Raw genomic sequence first — 19,072 nt, 5'->3', positions numbered from 1 at the left:
GGAGGACATTGGCACTACCTCCTTTGGAAGGTCTGGGTCTTCTTGCGGAGCTGTGCCTGTAAGCCTTTGCTGCGCGGCTTTGCGGCTGAGCAAATTGTGCAGGACACAGCACACACTGACGACCCAGTCAATTTTCTCCACCCTCAGGTTTATGGCAGTGTGGAAGAGGCTGAATCTGTTGCTTAGGATTCCAAAGGCACTCTCCACAATATGGCATGCCCTGGATAGCCTGTAGTTAAAGATCTGCTTCTCTTTGCTAAGGCCCCTTTGCGAATATGGTTTAATGATGTGCTCGTGCAGGGAGAATGTCTCGTCCATCACAAATACAAAATTTAGGCCATACTTTGTTTTCTGGACAGTCAGCAAGTAAAGGGTGTTGGAGGCGAGTCTCTCGTAGAACGGTGTATTCTTGAAAGTGCCACCATCCGAAGCCCGCCCGTAGTTTGCATTAACCACTGCCATCAGAAGGATACTGAAGTACCATTTATATTTAGTATGAACCACTGTTGACAGGCTGGGTTATGCGGACACGTTTACCATCAATAGCTCCTCCACAATTTGGGAAATTCCAACACTCTTCAAATTCCTCACCTATGGCTTTCAACTCTTCCACGCTTGTAGGGAACTACAAAAAAAAAAAAAATGAAAAAAAGAAAGGTTATTAATAAATGTTTCTGTTTTTTGACCCACAGACTCACAGTGCAGGGCCAGAGCAAGAGACACCTGGGACCACAGACATATCTTTGATAGCGGCCACTCCTGGCCAGGATAAAGTCGACACCTATCTGGCCGATGGGCTCCACCAGATGGATGCAGAACAACAGCTGGAGTTCGAGCGAATAGCAAGCAAATTGTTATTCCAAGGGCGGAAAGTGCGGCTTACGCCGCACACACAACTAGTGGGCCTTGCGCACACCGAGGCTGTACCTGCGACAACAGCGGAGCCAACTCCACCATCATCCTGTCCGAGGACCTCCTCACCCCTCAATACCCTCCTTACCACCCCATCCTCATACCTCGCTCCACCAACCTACTTAACAGTCCCTTCTTCATATCTGCCAGTACCCTGTCCAGCATCCTCCTCGCAACGTGCTTTTCCAGCATCCTCCTCGGAACCTGCTCCCCCACCCAGCTAGAGGCACCTGTATACGTCCTTACTGGAGGATGATAAGGAGTTCCACAGTTTTATCATCTGCGTAGGTATGATGGGGTATGATATACGCTGTTTCTGGCGCAGATAATCCAAGGCCCATGCACACGTGCTGCATTGTGCAGGTCAATTGGACCGGGCCATTGCCTTTGCAACACATGTGCATGAACCATTGCATATCTGCGCCAGAAACACTGTCTATCATACCGGTCCATACCTATTGCGAATGATAAAACTGGATGATACAAAAATTTTGCTAAGTTTTATATATGTTTGTACAGTTTCTGTCTTTTATAAAGAAGATGAAAAATTCCTAGTGTGTTAAACAATCAAACAAAAAAAACACACAGATTCATTAGTTTTAATAAAACAGTTTTTGTTTTTGTGTGTGGTGTATTTTTCCTTACCTTGCAATACTGGTTCTGCAGCACCTTCATGATAGCTTTGCATGTGTCCGGGATGATGAGGCCCAGAGCTTGCGGGAAGAGGAGTGATCCAAACTTCAGGTCAGCTAGAGACCTTCCTGTAGCCAGAAACCTCAGGGTCGCCACCAGCCTGTCCTCAGCAAGGATAGCCATGCGGTACTTCGTATCTTGCCTCTCGATGTAGGGAGTCACCAGACGCAGCAATTCCTGGAAGGTGGCGTCATCAATTTGCAGGAAGTTACGGTAGTCGTTAGGATTGTTCTCCCTAATTTCCATGAGCAGTGGCATGTGAGAACGAGTCTACATCCTCAGCAACCACTGCTTTGTCCAGCATGACCTCACCCTCCTACGCTTGGCCCTCTCACGTCTCAGCCTCAGCACAGATTAGGACAGGAGTAGTTGATGCTGTGAAGGATCTATCACTACACAGGAAAAGCACACTTTGTAATGCCAGGCAAAACAAAGGAGAGCACAATAGCTATGTGCAGCGTTCAGCAGGTATAAATCAAACCTCGCTAGTCACAAAGCAGAAGTGCAAAGACCTAAAATGGCTGCTGCTATTGATACCCCCTCAGCCAGTCCTGCCCATTATTTACATTTCAGGCCAATCGGCCAGACAGTCACCTGGTGTTCTGTGTAGCAACATGCATCGGGTCGGAGTCGGGTCGGAATCGTTTGACACAAATGCACCGTTTTTGCCAAATCGTGAGCCTAGGCCTGTCTAGGAGCTCCTGGGAAGTTGAAGGGAAATAGTCGAACGATCGCGATCGTTCTGGTGTGTACCCGTACTAACTGGTATGATGTTTGCATGGGTTGAGACTAAAGGGATAAAAACATTACCTGTTTGCCTCTTCTTTCTCCCTTGAGAGCATGTTGATCCAATGTCCAAGTATTTTTTATATTGTAAACCTGTAATGCCAAACCATTTTTTTCTATTTCTATTTACTTTTACTCTGTGTACATTAATTCATCCATTAAAAAAAAAATTTAAACTTTAAATATATTTCTGCCAGTAAGCATGTAAGAAGTGATAACAGTTTCCCAAACTGAGAACTGACCAAACCCTGTCTGCAAAAATAGGGCTCATCTAATTTATGTTCACCAATGCAGAGCTGTAAGCTACAACACTGGTGACTAGTGACTGGTCAGAATGTGTTCACTTCTATCCATCAGGAATTTAACTGGATATTTTTGTTAAAACATTGAGATAAACTGTATGTTAGCAACAGGTCTTTGTTTCCTCCCTCCACTCAGTAGCTACTCAAAGAGTCACTTCTCTCTAATGACAGAACACACAAAAAACAATGCCAACAGCTTACAGCAGCCAAAACCAAAGACAAATAACCTCACTGCAAGCCAACAGCAACTAAGACAATATAGTGCTGCCACCTCCCAGCCATCTGCTGACTTTTTTATGTCCGGCACGTTAACATTTTGTTGTTTGTCGCTTTTCAGCACAGTATTTTTATCTCAATTAAGACCCTGCAGGTTTTATTTTTCATTGTTTTTTATTACAAGGACCACTATGCTGAATATCTGCTTAACAGATATACACGCATCACAACAACTTTTTATCATTCTTTGTAATGTCAGTTAAAGACATATGATGTAAGATAACTTGCAAGTATCTGACCTGAATATAAAAAGTGTGTCCTTATCTACCACAATTACAGATGCACTCAGACCAGTGATTTTGTGGTAATTTTACATCAGCAAGGTGGTTTGACTGCATCATTGAAATGTGTTATTGTGTATGCCCAGAACCAAGAACCACTGACCTAAAAGTACATACACAGCTATAGTTACTTATTAGCAATGCAATTTACTCTCCCTGTCATTTCAGGCTTTGGAGAGCCAAATGACACAGAATAGCGATCAATCATTATTCCTTAGACCTCGGTATGTACTATAAACATCAATCAATACAGGTCTTATGCAATCCAAGTCCCACAGATATAAAGAAAATCAGATCAGGCCAATCCCAGAGAATTAAAAACCTATTACGACCGAACTAAAACTTTCATTCCAGTGATTTTCCAGAAACATAACATTCACTTGTTTAAAAAATGGCCGGCATTACAAAAGGATTGTTTTGTCATAAGATACACGACGAATGATAAAAATATATTATTCTACAAAAAAAGAAAAATAGGTTAATAATATGCTTCCATCATTTCCTGCCAACTGTGGGGAATGAATACCAGCTTGTGAGGACTCACCCATGCCAGGTTTCCCTCAAACAATGGTCAGAAGGGGAGATGCAAACAGCTCAGTTATTTTCTGACACAGACATTTGAAGCATTGTACAAAGGTGCAAGAAGACCACAAACTCCACAGTTCTTGGCCCTCCTTACTTTGCCCATCATATCTGCCTAGCTACAGAGATAGAAAGTTTGTAGGGGAGTATAGTACAGTACGGGCTCAGAGATTTGCAATGCAGATGGAGAGGATGCATTTTCTGGGTCATTCATTGTCATAGATAATCATATACTCCTCAGCAAAAGAACTTGACTTCTACACCAGCTCAGAGCTAGCAAAGATTGGCTCTCATCCTAGACTTTTAATATGACAAAGCAGGTCACATGTACAGAGCAGCCCCCTGCTATGCAAAAACCAATCTGCAATCTGTGCATTCTATATGGCAAGCCAAAAAAGACACTATATGGACAAAAGTATTTAGCTGCACCTATTAATTATGCAGGTGTTCCAATCAGACCCGTTGCCACTGGTGTATAAAATCAAGCACCTAGCCATGCAAAAAGAAAAAAGAAGGCATGGGGAGCGCTGAGAAAGAATATTATATATGATATAATTTGTAATTAAAACATATTGACATTAAACAACATCATTTAAATACAATAATACTGATGAAACGGCCAGCAGTATAGGCTGAGAAACGAGTCAATGTTTTCGGCACCACGGACATACCAGCTCTCAGCCACCCACCATCTATCTACCATTGAGGCTCTGATCCCCACTATCAAGGGAATACAGATTGAGACCGCTGCACGTCACCACGCACTTTAGCCGCTGCCTTCCCGTCTTAGTGCAGCTAAGTCCAGTCAGTTATCCAGCCCATGGATGCACGGCTGGGTTCACGCCATCTGACCGCGAGTGGCACCACTCCTTCTAATCATCACTCCCGGCACAGTCACGGAGTGTCCGCTATCAAGCGGGGGACCCTTATTCACTGTGGGTAAGATATCTGCACCTTTTGCCACACAAGTGGATTAATTTAATGTGGATGCCACTATTACATGCTTCTCACTGTGTACAGTATTTTGAGACTCTATGGGGTATATGCAATTGCGGGCGAATCGCGGCAATTTTTCGCCCGTTTTTTAATTCGACACAATTCGACCGTCGAATTCCGGCAGGTGGGTGCCGGAATTCAACATATTCAATAAAAAACGGATTCGACAGTCCCGCTGTCGAAAAACGGCCGATTTGACGGATTTTGATTAGATTTTTAAAAAAAACGGGGAAAAAAACCCTAAAAAAAAACTGCGTGGGGTCCCCCCTCCTAAGCATAACCAGCCTCGGGCTCTTCGAGCCAGTCCTGGTTCTAAAAATCTGGGGGAAAAACTGACATGGGATCCCCCGTATTTTTAAAACCAGCACCGGGCTCTGCGCCTGGTGCTGGTGCAAAAAATACGGGGGACAAAAAGCGTAGGGGTCCCCCGTATTTTTTACACCAGCATCGGGCTCCACTAGCTGGGTAGATAATGCCACAGCCGGAGGTCACTTTTATACAGCACCCTGCGGCCGTGGCATTAAATACGCAACTAGTCACCCCTGGCCACCCAAGGGCCAGGGGTGAAGCCCGAGGCTGTCCCCCCCATCCAAGGGTCCTGTTTTTATTTGGGTATTTTTTTTCCAGTAAAATCTACAGGTACCAGCGGGCCCGTTTTTCTCCCTTATGCTGGTACTTGTGGTTCTCCAAGTACCAGCTTGTGGGGGAGGCTTGCTGGGACTTGTAGTACTACTGGAAAAAACAATATTCTTTCATTTTTCCAAAGGCTATCAGCCCCCCATCCGCAGCCCTTGGATGGGGGGGACAGCCTCGGGCTTCACTCCTGGCCCTTGGGTGGCTGGAGGGGGGGACCCCTTGATTGAAGGGGTCCCCACTCCTCCAGGGTACCCCGGCCAGGAGTGACTAGTTGCGTATTTAATGCCACGGCCGCAGGGCGCTGTATAAAAGTGACCCCCGGCTGTGGCATTATCTACCCAGCTAGTGGAGCCCGATGCTGGTGTAAAAAATACAGGGGACCCCTACGCTTTTTGTCCCCCCGTATTTTTTGCACCAGGCGCAGAGCCCGGTGCTGGTTTTAAAAATACGGGGGATCCCATGTCAGTTTTTTCCCCGGATTTTTAGAACCAGGACCGGCTCGAAGAGCCCGAGGCTGGTTATGCTTAGGAGGGGGGACCCACGCATTTTTTTTTTTTTTTCAGATTTTTACCATTCCATTAAAAAAAAAATAATAATATTTTTAAAAATATATAAATAATACTTGTGCCTCCAAAATAGACAAACCAAGTACCTAATCCCTTCTAATATAAATAGATATGCTATTACCAATTAAAAAAACACAAAAAAAAACATGTTTTTAAAAAAATGTATTAGATTCCGCCAGCAAAGTGTGGCGGATTGAAAATGACGAATTTACTGTCTAAAAGCACTGTTGTCGAATTTACAATCTTCAATTGAATATACTTTTGTCGAATTGCCGCATTTGTACCATTGCAGAAATTTCGAATTTGACAAATGTCGAATTTCAAAAAGTCGAATTTGGAAAGTCCGTTTTTTTGGCGAAAAGTACTGAATTGCATTGTCGATTTTTTTGGGGGGGGCGAAAATGTCCCGTTTTTCGACATTTTCGGGAATTCGACCGCAATTGCATATACCCCTATGAAACCTTATGCTTGATTCTAAGTGGACACCATCGCTATATTGTTGCAGACTTGTGTTGCATATTAACTGCCACATTGTTGGAGAGCTTTGTGGTATAATTACATCCCGGTGCTACTAATATCATATTTATATTAATTTATTTCTTCAGCTTTATGATATTATATTATTGTATTTAAAATGATGTTGTTTAATGTCATATCATATATAATATTCTCGCTCAGCGCACTCCCCGCTCCGTTTTTCTTTCTTTTTTCTTTTTTTATTGTCCAGGGACTGGCCCGCCCCATTATGGTGAGCCGCTTTTAGGGAATATTGGTTTGAGTGACCATTTTGAGCGCCAGTTTTATCTATCCACCTAGTCACGCAGTCTCCATTTGCAAGCATTTGTGATACAAAATGGGTCATTCTGAAGAGCTCAGTGACTTCAAGCATGGTACTATAATAGGATGCTACCTTTGCATAAGACTGTTTGTGAAATTTCATCCCTGCTGGATATTCCACGGTCAACTTTAAGTGAAATTATTACAAAGTGAAAGCATTTAGGACAACAACAACAACAACTCAGCCACGAAGCGAAAGACCACGTAAAATCAGAGCGGGGTCAATGACTGCTAAGGCGCATGGTGCATAAAAGTCACCAACGCTCTGCTGATTCCATAGCTGAAGAGTTCCAAACTTCCACTGGCATTAATGTAAGCACAAAAACTGCTTTGAGAGCTTAACGGAATGGGTTTCCAAGGCCGAGCAGCTGCCTCACATCACAAGTCCAATGCCAAGTGTTGGATGAAGTGGTGTAAAGCACACAGACACTGAACTGTGAAGCAGTGGAAACGTGTTCTGTAGAGAGACGAATCACACATATCAGATGGGAGAGTCTGGGTTTGGCGGATGCTTGGAGAACGTTACCTGCCTGACTGCATTATGCCAACTGTGAAGTTTGGTGGAGGAAGGATAATGGTATGGGGCCGTTTTTCAGGGTTTGGGCTATGCTTTCAACTTTGTGGCAGCAGTTTGGGGAAGGGCTTTTTTATTCCAATGCGACTGTGCCCCAGTGCACAAAGCAAGGACTATAAAGACATGGTTTGATGTCAAGTTCCTCCACACCTTGCATGGTGTGAAAGAACTTGACTGGCCCGCACAGAGTCCTGACCTCAACCCTATTGAGCACCTTTGGGATGAACTGGAACGGAGATTGCGAGCCAGGCCTACTCGTCCAACATCAGTGTCTGACCTCATAAATGGGCACAAATTCCCACAGAAACACTCCAAAATCTTGTTGAAAGACTTCCAGAAGAGTGGAAGCTGTTGTAATTGCAAAAGGTGGACCAACTCCATATTAAAGTATACAACAGTCCCTGTTGGTGTAATGGTCAGGTGTCCAAATGGTGTATATATGTTATACATTTAAAAATTAAATTCCTCCTCCAAGACTCTACTAGCCCCTTTCTGAGAAGTACTGGGTTTTGAATGGATCGATTTCTACTATACTTGATCACTGGGGTCAGGTCCAGAGGTCCCAATTTTAATTACCCCAGCCCACAAAGCTCAGAGGGCTAGAAAGAGACACATTGCTTTTTAGTGTCTCTCGGTAGCCTATAGGCAAGCAAAGTGCGGGTGTGAGTTTTGGGGGGATTTTGAGACACACCCCTTCCGACCTTGACTAGTCTGAAGATGGGATTCAGCACAGAAGAGGATTCCAGAATCTGGGGCTCTTGTAATAATTGAAACTAGTCTAGGCCATGTCATCCATTATTTTATAGTGCATGGCACACTGGATCCAAGTACAGGTTAAGTTCACCAGAGAAGTAAAATCAGATTTCTACTGTAGTTTTAACAGAATAAATGTAATAAAAGCTTCATTAACACACATGTAATAAAAACAGACCTGATGTCCCTTTACTGAAAGTATTTAAGAAGCAAATAAGGATAGATCAGGCACTTTAAAAAAAGAAAAGAAAATGGAAATGTTTATTTAGTTTAAAGGAGGTAATACTAAATAAAGGTGTAGAAGGATGGAACTTCATGTACCATTTACACTGCAATACAGCAATGCACAGGGAATGGCATTGCAACTAAAAACATATTTTCTTGAGGGATTTATGTGCCCTTTGCAAATTACCTTCATTGACAACTCCTCTGTTAAATAATGAACAAACACTGGGGTCAATTCAATTCAGCAGGGATTGAATAGCACTGGGAATTAGTTCCCAGAGCTATTAAAATCTGCACGCTTTTACGTCAGAGAAATCCAGTACTCGCAGACTAAACAGGGTGTTTTGTTGCGAGAACCGGCATTCTTAAGTGTAGGGCGCGAATACGGTTTCTTGCGCGCTAAGAGCAAAAAACAGCACTGCGCCAGCACTTTTGTTGGATTTCTGCTCACACCCCCCGAGGGCTCCGAGAAGAAATCTTCTCATTGGGCATCACATCAACCCAAACTGAATAGCACCGGTAACTAATTCCCGTTGCTATTCAATTTGCGCTGAACTGAATTGACCCCACTGTTTACATATATATTCTCCCTTGTCAGTGCAGAAAGTTAGTGCACCTTCCCACAACAACAATATTTAAATATCTTAATGTATTTAATCTTGATACTACCATGCTCCTGTGACCCAGAGGCATAAAATGAATAAATTAAGATGGGATAAAGCAAAGGAAACTGTAAATATCAAAAGGTCTAACCGGGTGAAACCGTTAATTTATCAGTATTTCCCTAACTATGCATTACTGTGACATTTGGCACTTGTGTTAATCTTATATTAAACCTATGCAGAGAGCAGAGGCGTCACCGGGTGTGGTGACACCCGGAGCGCACTTTGTATTATCACCCCCCCCAAGCAGCTATTTTGTGGGCTTAATCAGCATTCATAGAGTGCAGCCTAACCATTCACTAGTTTCCCACCGTGTAGTACCTCAAGTCTGCTGTGAGGTGTCCTCCTAGTCTCCTCCCTCTCCTTCACTCTAAACAAATATCTCTCACGGTTGAGGCTAGATCCAAGTGGCCTAAGGGACCTTTTTTGTCAGGGGGAGGAGCCACGACACTAGGGGGAGGAGCTAGGCCAGCGGGATAGTTGCTCTACTGTCCACGCCACCAACTATTACCTTTAGTAATCAGGTGGCGAGCGAAGCGAGACACCGAGCCCGAAGCGTGGCGAGCGAAGCGAGCCCGCGAGGGTACTTTTCGGTACCCTGTTCGCCCAAAGCTCCTCCCCCTGGTGACGTGTCTCCTCCCCTTGAAACGTCAGAAGGTCCCTTCTCCCACTCCGAAATAGAATCAACCTATCTCTCACCCCCACCTCTGCCTTCTCACCCATGATAGTACAGAGAGTCTCATCCTGTCTCAACCACTCTTAAAGGCCCCATACACTATCTCAGCAATGACTTGCATGCAATTTTCCTGCACTCTGGCCGGGAGCTTCCCGGGAGGCCTTGCTACCCTGAATGTATTTTTACATGTGATTTATCTCATGCAAGCTAATATTATTAAACCTATTTCCATGCAATTGAGATAAATCTAACGTGCAGCACGTGTGATCTGCGATTTGCGATGGGAGACACACAGGAATGCGCATTGCAATCGCAGGAAAAGGACATGCAATGTGACACTTTTTGTGCAATTTGTCTCAATTGCATGAAAACAGGCAATATCGCACTAGTGTATGGGGCCCTTAACCTCCTCATCTCTGGACTCCACTGTTCATTTTCCCTATTAATCTCATCCCTCTGCCTGCAACCTGCTTCACTGGTTCCCTATCCCTTTTAGAATCCAGTACAAAGACCTCAACCTCACAAAAAAATCTTTCCTTCACCTGCTTCTCAAACCTTATTTCTGTGTACAGCCTCCTCCACTCTTTCACTGGGCGCGACCTCACCTCCACTCTTGTTACCTCCTCTTCTGCCCCCTTCCTGACAAACTTAGCAAATCAGACAAGCAGTATCACAAATGTGATAGATGTGCACTCAAGACACAGTTTTATGAGAACTTACCATCCCTGCTCCTAAATCTCAACTTCTCCCTCTGCCCTTCTACCCAGTTTGCTCTCCATCTGTTCACCCACCCAGTATGTAGGCTCTCACTGGCACATACTTGCCTACTCTCCCGGAATGGCCAGGAGGCTCCCGAAAATCAGGTGACCCTCCCAGCCCCCCGGAAGAGCAGGCAACTCTCACGATTTCTGTGGTCCCCCCTGCCCAGCCACCCACTTATTGAGTAAAGTGGGCAGTCCGGGCAGTCGATGACACGATTCTTGTTGAATCGCGTCATCATAGCCACCCTCCCTGCAGTATAATGCCAGTAATATCAGCATTACAGAGCAGTGGCGTGGATTAAATGATGCAACAACCACACCCCCACCCCACCTTCACCCCCTCTGCTCATCACTGCCCAGCCAGAAAGTCGGTAAGTATGCACTGGCACTTCCTTCACCCTGCTCTCTGCTTAGCCCTATCCATCCACCTGCGTTCAAATAGTAGCCGCCTCCAGGGGGAGTGTATATTCGCTGTGCAAGTGTTCAATCCTATGTGCATGCCGAGCTGCTAAAATTCACTTTTCGCAGGCTGTGCGCAGCCCAGGACTTACACCATTAGTGCGATAGATTCCGTCTGACCGGGGCCGCTTTCAGACACCCTCCCTGAAAAATCTTGGGCATGCCTACATTTTTCCCGGACCCTCCCTGTAAACGCTCAGTTGCCACCCACAGACAGCCTCTTCCTGTCGCCCGTGTGATCGGATTTTTCGCACCATCCCGTCGCTGACCGGCAATTCCCGTTGTTGTTGTCCGACGCGCTTGCGCATTACGGTGCATACGCATGCGCAGTTAGGACCTGATTGCCCGCTGTGCGAAAACGCACAGCAGCATTCAAACTGTATGTGCATCAATCAAATGCTGCACTGCTGCCCTCCTTGCAACTTACCACCACTTGGACTACTGTCGCCTTATAGGTATCTACTCAGGATTCGGTATGAAATCCCGACTATCAGGATCCCGGCAGTCGAAATACCGACGCCAGAATCCCGACCTCGACCGTAGCGTGTCCCCTCGCAGGCTCGGTGGCGACATTGTGAATGTTAAAACACACTGAACCGCCCTTGTGCCGTCTTCTAACCTAGTCTATCATTTTATACATATATATAGAACCCAAACAATGAAATGAATATCTGTACACATGAATTTGGCCACTCTGGCATGTATATCACGAAGTGTCATTTACAGATTTTCGCCACAATAATCTCAAACAACTAGTTTGCTCTCAGACAGATTTCTAACTATTATTATCAATGTTATGTTACTTGTATCCCAAATGACAGGCAGATTGTACATCTGGAGTGCAGAAAAGAGCTAGGGTATAAAACTGCCTTGCTTAAGATTCTAGAGGTAGCTTCCTGTCCATTGTTATAGACCTTGCGAGACCCCAGTGAGCTGGATTTATGGCCCAGCCTTCAAGGTGAACGTCTCATCTTTTATGTACTGTTACACGGCATACGCTCTCAAGCACCAATTGAGGAGATATTCACTCATGGCGAGAATGTTTTAATATAGATGCTTTCAAATGCTGCCAGCATTGTCACACTAAATAAATGCAAAAGACACACCAAGGGGACATTTCAATGCAAAATAACACCAGTAACAGTCACTTCCAAATTACTAGATGGAAAATGTCCTTGGCACGTCTCAACTGTAAATCCAGATTGTGAAAGATATTATCACTTAAGGTAGACCTGGATCAGCCACATTTAAATAATACCTGGTGGATTTAAATGCCTTAATGATAATTAATGGCTCAAACACTACAGTGCAGATATTTGCATGTGTTGATGCATCTATAAAACAATCTGCTAACATTTACATTAATGGACATTAATCCCATGCATCGCAAATTTGATGGCCCCTAAATACGCATTCATTTGTGGATGATGCAAAATGTTACTACAGGTATTGCCTAAATTTCCTTATTCATTGAATTGCTAGGCAGTAGTAACTGGGTATGTGACAAAATCACTGAAATGACTTTTTTTTTTTAACCCCTTTTATGTACATAACGCATTTCCATATAAGAGAGACTATAACTGGTTTGATAGACTGGGTTTTTAGCTGGCATTCAGCTAACTCCTTGTTTGTGCCCAGAGAATAGCACACACCTCTCACAGCCAATATATCTTGGCAGGTTATATCAGCTCCACTATGCCACTACAGTGCTGATGAATGCAGCATTAGATAATAAGGTTTATTATACGTTCTTTCACTGCAAGACGGATGGCTGTTCTCACTTCAGGCATGGCAGAAAAGGGATCATTTTATTCTAAGTGCATTTGTCATCTTACTGCCTTTTAATATACATTAATTGTGCTCAGTATTCACCTCACCACAGTAATGTTACACATGAAGCCTAGATCTAGTGGTGCTACAACCTTTAATGCAGAACAACAGTGTAAATTAATAGCATCAAATATAAGAATTTACTCACCGGTAATTCTATTTCTCGTAGTCCGTAGTGGATGCTGGGTACTCCGTAAGGACCATGGGGTATAGACGGGCTCCGCAGGAGACTGGGCACTCTTAAAAGAAAGATTAGGTACTATATCTGGTGTGCACTGGCTCCTCCCTCTATGCCCCTCCTCCAGACCTCAGTTAGGGAAACTGTGCCCGAAAGAGCGGACATTACTAGGAAAGGATTTGGAATCCAGGGTAAGACTCATACCAGCCACACCAATCACACCGTACAACTCGTGATAACTATACCCAGTTAACAGTATGAACAATAACTGAGCCTCTCTCAACAGATGGCTCATACAATAACCCTTTAGTTAAGCAATAACTATATACATGTATTGCAGAGAGTCCGCACTTGGGACGGGCTCCCAGCATCCACTACGGACTACGAGAAATAGAATTACCGGTGAGTAAATTCTTATTTTCTCGGACGTCCTAGTGGATGCTGGGTACTCCGTAAGGACCATGGGGATTATACCAAAGCTCCCAAACGGGCGGGAGAGTGCGGATGACTCTGCAGCACCGAATGAGCAAACTCAAGGTCCTCCTCAGCCAGGGTATAAAACTTGTAGAATTTTGCAAAAGTGTTTGAACCCGACCAAGTAGCAGCTCGGCAAAGTTGTAAAGCCGAGACCCCTCGGGCAGCCGCCCAAGAAGAGCCCCCTTCCTCGTGGAATGGGCTTTTACTAATTTAGGATGCGGCAGTCCAGCCGCAGAATGTGCAAGCTGAATCGTGCTACAGATCCAGCGAGCAATAGTCTGCTTTGAAGCAGGAGCACCCAGCTTGTTGGGTGCATGCAGGATAAATAGCGAGTCAGTTTTTCTGACTCTAGCCGTCCTGGAAACAAAGTTTCAGGGCCCGGACTACGTCCAGCAACTTGGAATCCTCCAAGTCCCTAGTAGCCGCAGGCACCACAATAGGTTGGTTCAAATGAAACGATGATACCACCTTAGGGAGAAATTGGGGACGAGTCCTCCATTCTGCCCTTTCCATATGGAAGATCAGATATGGGCTTTTACATGACAAAGCCGCCAATTCTGACACACGCCTAGTCCAAGCTAAGGCCAAAAGCATGACCACTTTCCACGTGAGACATTTTAGCTCCACGGTCTTAAGTGGCTCAAACCAGTGGGATTTTAGGAATCCAACACACGTTAAGATCCCAAGGTGCCACTGGAGGCACAAAAGGGGCTGAATATGCAGCACCCCTGTAACAACGTCCGAACTTCAGGCAGTGAAGCCAGTTCTTTTTGAGAGAAAAAGGGATAGGGCCGAAATCTTGGCCTTTATGGATCCTAATTTTAGGCCCATAGTCACTCCTGACTGTAGGAAGTGCAGGAATCGACCCCCCTGGAATTCCTCTGTAGGGCCTTCCCGGCCACACACCAAGCAACCTATTTTCGCCATATACAGTGAAAAAGTCTTGCTGTCACGTTTTTCCTAGCCTTTATCAGCGTAGGAATAACTGCATCCGGAACGCCCTTTTCCGCTAGGATCCGGCGTTCAACCACCATGCCGTCCAATGCAGCCGCGGTAAGTCTTGGATCAGACAGGGTCCCTGTTGCAACATGTCCTGACTGAGAAGGCAGAGGCCATGGGTCCTCTGAGAGCATTTCTTGCAGTTCCGGTTACAGAGTCCTTCTTGGCCAATCCGGAGCAAAGAATATTGTTCACACTCCTCCGTTTATTACAATTCTCAGCCCTTGGGTCTGAGAGGAAGAGGAGGGAATATATAGACCGACTGGAACACCCACGGTGTTACTAGTGTGACCACAGCTATCGCCTGAGAGTCCCTTGACCCAGCGTAAAACCTTTTTTATCTTTTTATTGAGGTGGGACGCCATGTAGTCCACCTGAGGCAGTTTCCATCAATTTGCAAAACTGCGTGAAGACTTCCTGATGAAGTCACCACTTTCCCGGGTAGAGGTCGTGTCCACTCCCGGAACGAACACTGCTGACAGTGCGCTTACTTGATTCTCCGCCCAGCGAAGAATTCTGGTAGCTTCTACCCTCGCCACCCTGCTCCTTGTGCCGCCCTGGCGGTTTACATGAGCCCCTGCGGTCTGACTGGATCAGAACCGGTTGGTCGCGAAGCAGGAACTCCGCTTGACTTAGGGCGTTGTATATGGCCCTCAGTTCCAGGATATTGATGTGAAGACAAGTCTGTTGGCTTGACCACAAACCTTGGAATTTTCTTCCCTGTGTAACTGCCCCCCACCCCCGGAGGCTTGCATCAGTGGTCACCAGGACCCAGTCCTGAATGCCGAATCTGCGGCCCTCGAGAAGGTGAGCACTCCGCAGCCACCACAGGAGAAACATCCTGGCCCTGGGGGATAGGGTGATTAACCGATGCATCTGAAGATGAGATCCGGACCACTTGTCCAGTAAGTTCCATTGTCCTTGCATGGAACCAGCCGAAGGGGATGGCCTCGTATGATGCCATCATCCTTCCCAGGACTCGAGTGCAGTGATGCACTGACACCTGTTTTGGTTTTCAATGGATTCCTGACCAGTGTCATGAGCTCCTGAGCTCTCTCTATCGGGAGATAAACCCTCTTCTGGTCTGTGTCTAGGATCATGCCTAGGCGAGGCAGATGAGCTGTAGGAACCAACTGCGACTTCGGAATATATAGAATCCAGTCGTGTTGCCGTTTCACTTCCAGAGAAGGTGATACGTTGTCCAGCAACTGCTCTCTTGATCTCGCTTTTATGAGGAGATCATCCAAGTATGTGATAATAGTGACACCTTGCTTCCGCAGGAGCACCATCATATCCGCCATTACCTTGGTGAAATTGGTAATGACAATCCCGTACCGCAATTCTGAGGTACGCCTGATGAGGTGGATAAATGGGGACACGAAGGTATGCATCCCTTATGTCCCGATTCATTTCAGGCTTGCAATGACCGCTCTTAGCAATTCCATCTTTAACCTGAACCTTTTCAGGTATATGTACAGGGATTTTAATACAATATGGGTCTAACCGAACCGTCTGGTTTCGGGATTATAACATGGTCGAATAATAACACCCTCTTGTTGAAGGAGGGGACCCTTGACCACCACCTGTTGAAGATACAATTTACGAATTGCAGTTAACACTGGCTCCCTCTCTTGGGGGGAAGCCCGCCGGGTCCTCGGTGAGGGGGCATCTTCTCACAGTCCAGCCTGTATTCCTGCGATACAATTTCTATTGCCCAGGGATCTAACAGGGAGTGAACCCACTTGTGGCTGAACTTACGAAGGCGTGTCCCCACCGGGCCTAGCTCCGCCTATGGAGCCCCAGCGACATGCGGTGGATTTTTGTAGAGGCCGGGGAGGATTCTGTTCCTGGGGACTAGCTGTGTTGTACAGCTTCTTTCCTCTGCCCCCGGCTCTGACAAGAAAGGACGCACCTCAGACTTTCTTGTTTCTTTATTCGAAAAGCTGCATTTAATAATGTCGTGCTTTCCTAGGCTGTGCAGGAATATAAGGCAAAATATCAGAATCACCAGCTATAGCTGTGGAGACCAGACCCGAGAACCTTTCTCCACACAATCCTCAGCCTTCCATATGCCTCTTAAGTCGGCATCATCTGTCCAATGTATATTCTACAGGACACGTCAAGCAGAAATCGACATAGCTTTTGTCTCTAGGACCCAGTATACTCATGTCCCTTTGGGCATGCTTTATAATTATATATCTATGACTTAAGACAGCATCTTAAAATATTTATATGCATACTAGGGTCTCAATCTCTGCTGATAAGGTACCTGTCCACGCTGCCACAGCGCTATAAACCCATGCCGACACAATCGCCGGTCTGGGTAGTATACTAGAATGTGCACACTATCTGCAGGATCCCTGAGAATAGCTAGTGCAAACAGGACACCCAAGGGGAAGATTCTCAACACATCCTGGCCCTAGTGGGGAAAGGATACAGCCTGAGAATTCTCTTGTGGGAAGCTGCCGTCTCTTGTCTGGAGATTCCCGCTTTTTTTCCTCATGAGAGGAGGGAAATTTACCTCAGCATTCTTCCCCTTAACATGTGTACTCTCGTGTCAGGGACAGATGAGTCATCAGTGATATGCAAATCATCTTTTATTCCAATATCACATATTGAATATCTTTTAGCCCTCTTGGCTGTAACTTTGCATTATCGTAGTCGACAGTGAAGTTAAACTCCGTGTCGATACTTTGTTATTTTGGATAGTGAACATAGAGAGACTCTGAAGGACTCTGTGACATAGGGACAGACCAGGGTAGATTTCCTTTCTGTTCCCTAACCTTTTGTGCAATAATTTTACCTCAGCACTTACACATATCCAAACAGGTGTCGGCGTTGTCGACGGAGACACCCTCCCACACACATATCCGCTCTATCACCTCCTTAGAGGAGCCTTTTACCTCAGACATGTCGACACGCGTACCGACACACCACACACACAGGGGATGCTCTATTTGAAGACAGTTCCCCCACCAGGCCCTTTGGAGAGACAGAGAGAGAGTATGCCAGCACACACCACAGCGCTATATAATACAGGGATGTACACTATACTGAGTGATTTTTCCCCTATAGCAGCTTATATACACAGTTTTGCGCCTAAATTTATGTGCCCCCCCCTCTCTTTTTTACCCTTTGTGTACCAGGATACTGCAGGGGAGAGCCTCGGGAGCTTCCTTCCAGCTAAGCTGTGAAGAGAAAATGGCGCCGGTGTGCTGAGGAAGAAGGCCCGGCCCCCTCAGCGGCGGGCTTCTGTCCTTTTATGTACTGTAACGGCGGGGGTTAATGCACATATACAGTTTATCAGACTGTATTATGTGCTTTTCGCCAAGTAAGGTAATCTAATTGCTGCCCAGGGCGCCCCCCCCCAGCGCCCTGCACCCATCAGTGACCGGAGTGTGTGGTGTGCTAAGGGAGCAATGGCGCACAGCTGCAGTGCTGTGCGCTACCTTAATGAAGACCGGAGTCTTCAGCCGCCGATTTTCAACTTCTCTTCGTTCTTCTGGCTCTGCAAGGGGGACGGCGGCGCGGCTCCGGGATCGGACGACCGAGGACTGGGCCTGTGTTCGATCCCTCTGGAGCTAATGGTGTCCAGTAGCCTTAGAAGCCCAAGCTAGCTGCAAGCAGGTAGGTTCGCTTCTCTCCCCTCAGTCCCACGTAGCAGTGAGTCTGTTGCCAGCAGATCTCACTGAAAATAAAAAACCTAACAAATACTTTCTTTTCTAGGAAGCTCAGGAGAGCCCCTAGGGTGCATCCAGCTCTGGCCGGGCACAGATACTAACTGAGGTCTGGAGGAGGGGCATAGAGGGAGGAGCCAGTGCACACCAGATATAGTACCTAATCTTTCTTTTAAGAGTGCCCAGTCTCCTGCGGAGCCCGTCTATACCCCATGGTCCTTACGGAGTACCCAGCATCCACTAGGACGTCAGAGAAATTACATTTCTGGTAACTGATTAAAGGGAAACTTGAACAAAGCAATGCGCTATAAGCAAGACTTGTTTTACCTCCTTTGGCATTGTTTACATGAGCCCTTTTCAGGGGGGTGCGATCAGTTCCCAGGATATTGACAGAATGCCAACCGCAGCATTCCAACAGTAATTACAGGGGTTAGGGTTAGGTGTAGGATTTGGCACCAGGGGGTGGGATAAGGTTAGGATGCAAGGGGTGGGGGAGTGTTAGAGTTAGGCTGCGGGAGCAGATGGTTAGGTACCAGGAGGGGTAGTTTGGGGTTTAAATACTTCCTGGACTCTATACAGAAAAAACAGTGGTTGTGCAATAGTAGCATATGGCGCTCTATGTTTGCTTTACAGGTTTTTAACCACAGGAATAAATTTCACAGTACTAATAATCAAATAATAGTGCTGCTTTTAGTTACGTTCCTGTAGTGTGTTTAATGTCCAGCGTATAGTATCATCTTTTGGATGTCTCTATTCCTTCCTCTGAATCTTCCTTGTTCTCAAAGTCACAGTCGTGATAGTCATAATAGAAATGGGAGAATCCAAATCTTGTGTAGCACATTCGGAAAGTTTGAGAACCTGAATAAGGTCTCAAACAGGTGTAAATGAACAGGACTCCAGATGGCCTCCCGGGAAACGGTCCTCTGGTGTCCAG

The 19,072-nt window shown here is 45.8% G+C and overlaps 2 protein-coding genes across 2 annotated transcripts in view; one reads left to right on the top strand and one right to left on the bottom strand.

Annotated features, from left to right (window-relative positions):
• LOC134933139 (uncharacterized) overlaps nt 1-1,446 on the top strand; it is a 29,400-nt gene extending 27,954 nt beyond the window's left edge. The window contains exon 4 of the mRNA XM_063928117.1: nt 693-1,446. Coding sequence (XP_063784187.1) covers nt 693-1,136 — 444 coding nt within the window. The 3' untranslated portion in view covers nt 1,137-1,446. The remainder of the gene's footprint in view (nt 1-692) is intronic.
• The window catches only part of PRELID2 (PRELI domain containing 2), a 263,904-nt gene that overhangs the window by 184,169 nt on the left and 60,663 nt on the right, over nt 1-19,072 (bottom strand). The gene's annotated exons all lie outside the window — the stretch shown is intronic.

The sequence above is a fragment of the Pseudophryne corroboree genome, chromosome 6 (genome assembly GCF_028390025.1).
Source record: "Pseudophryne corroboree isolate aPseCor3 chromosome 6, aPseCor3.hap2, whole genome shotgun sequence".
In the NCBI taxonomy this organism is placed as follows: Eukaryota; Metazoa; Chordata; class Amphibia; order Anura; family Myobatrachidae; genus Pseudophryne; species Pseudophryne corroboree.
The sequence above is the reverse complement of the archived record's forward strand: the minus strand, read 5'-3'. Positions and strand labels throughout refer to the sequence as shown.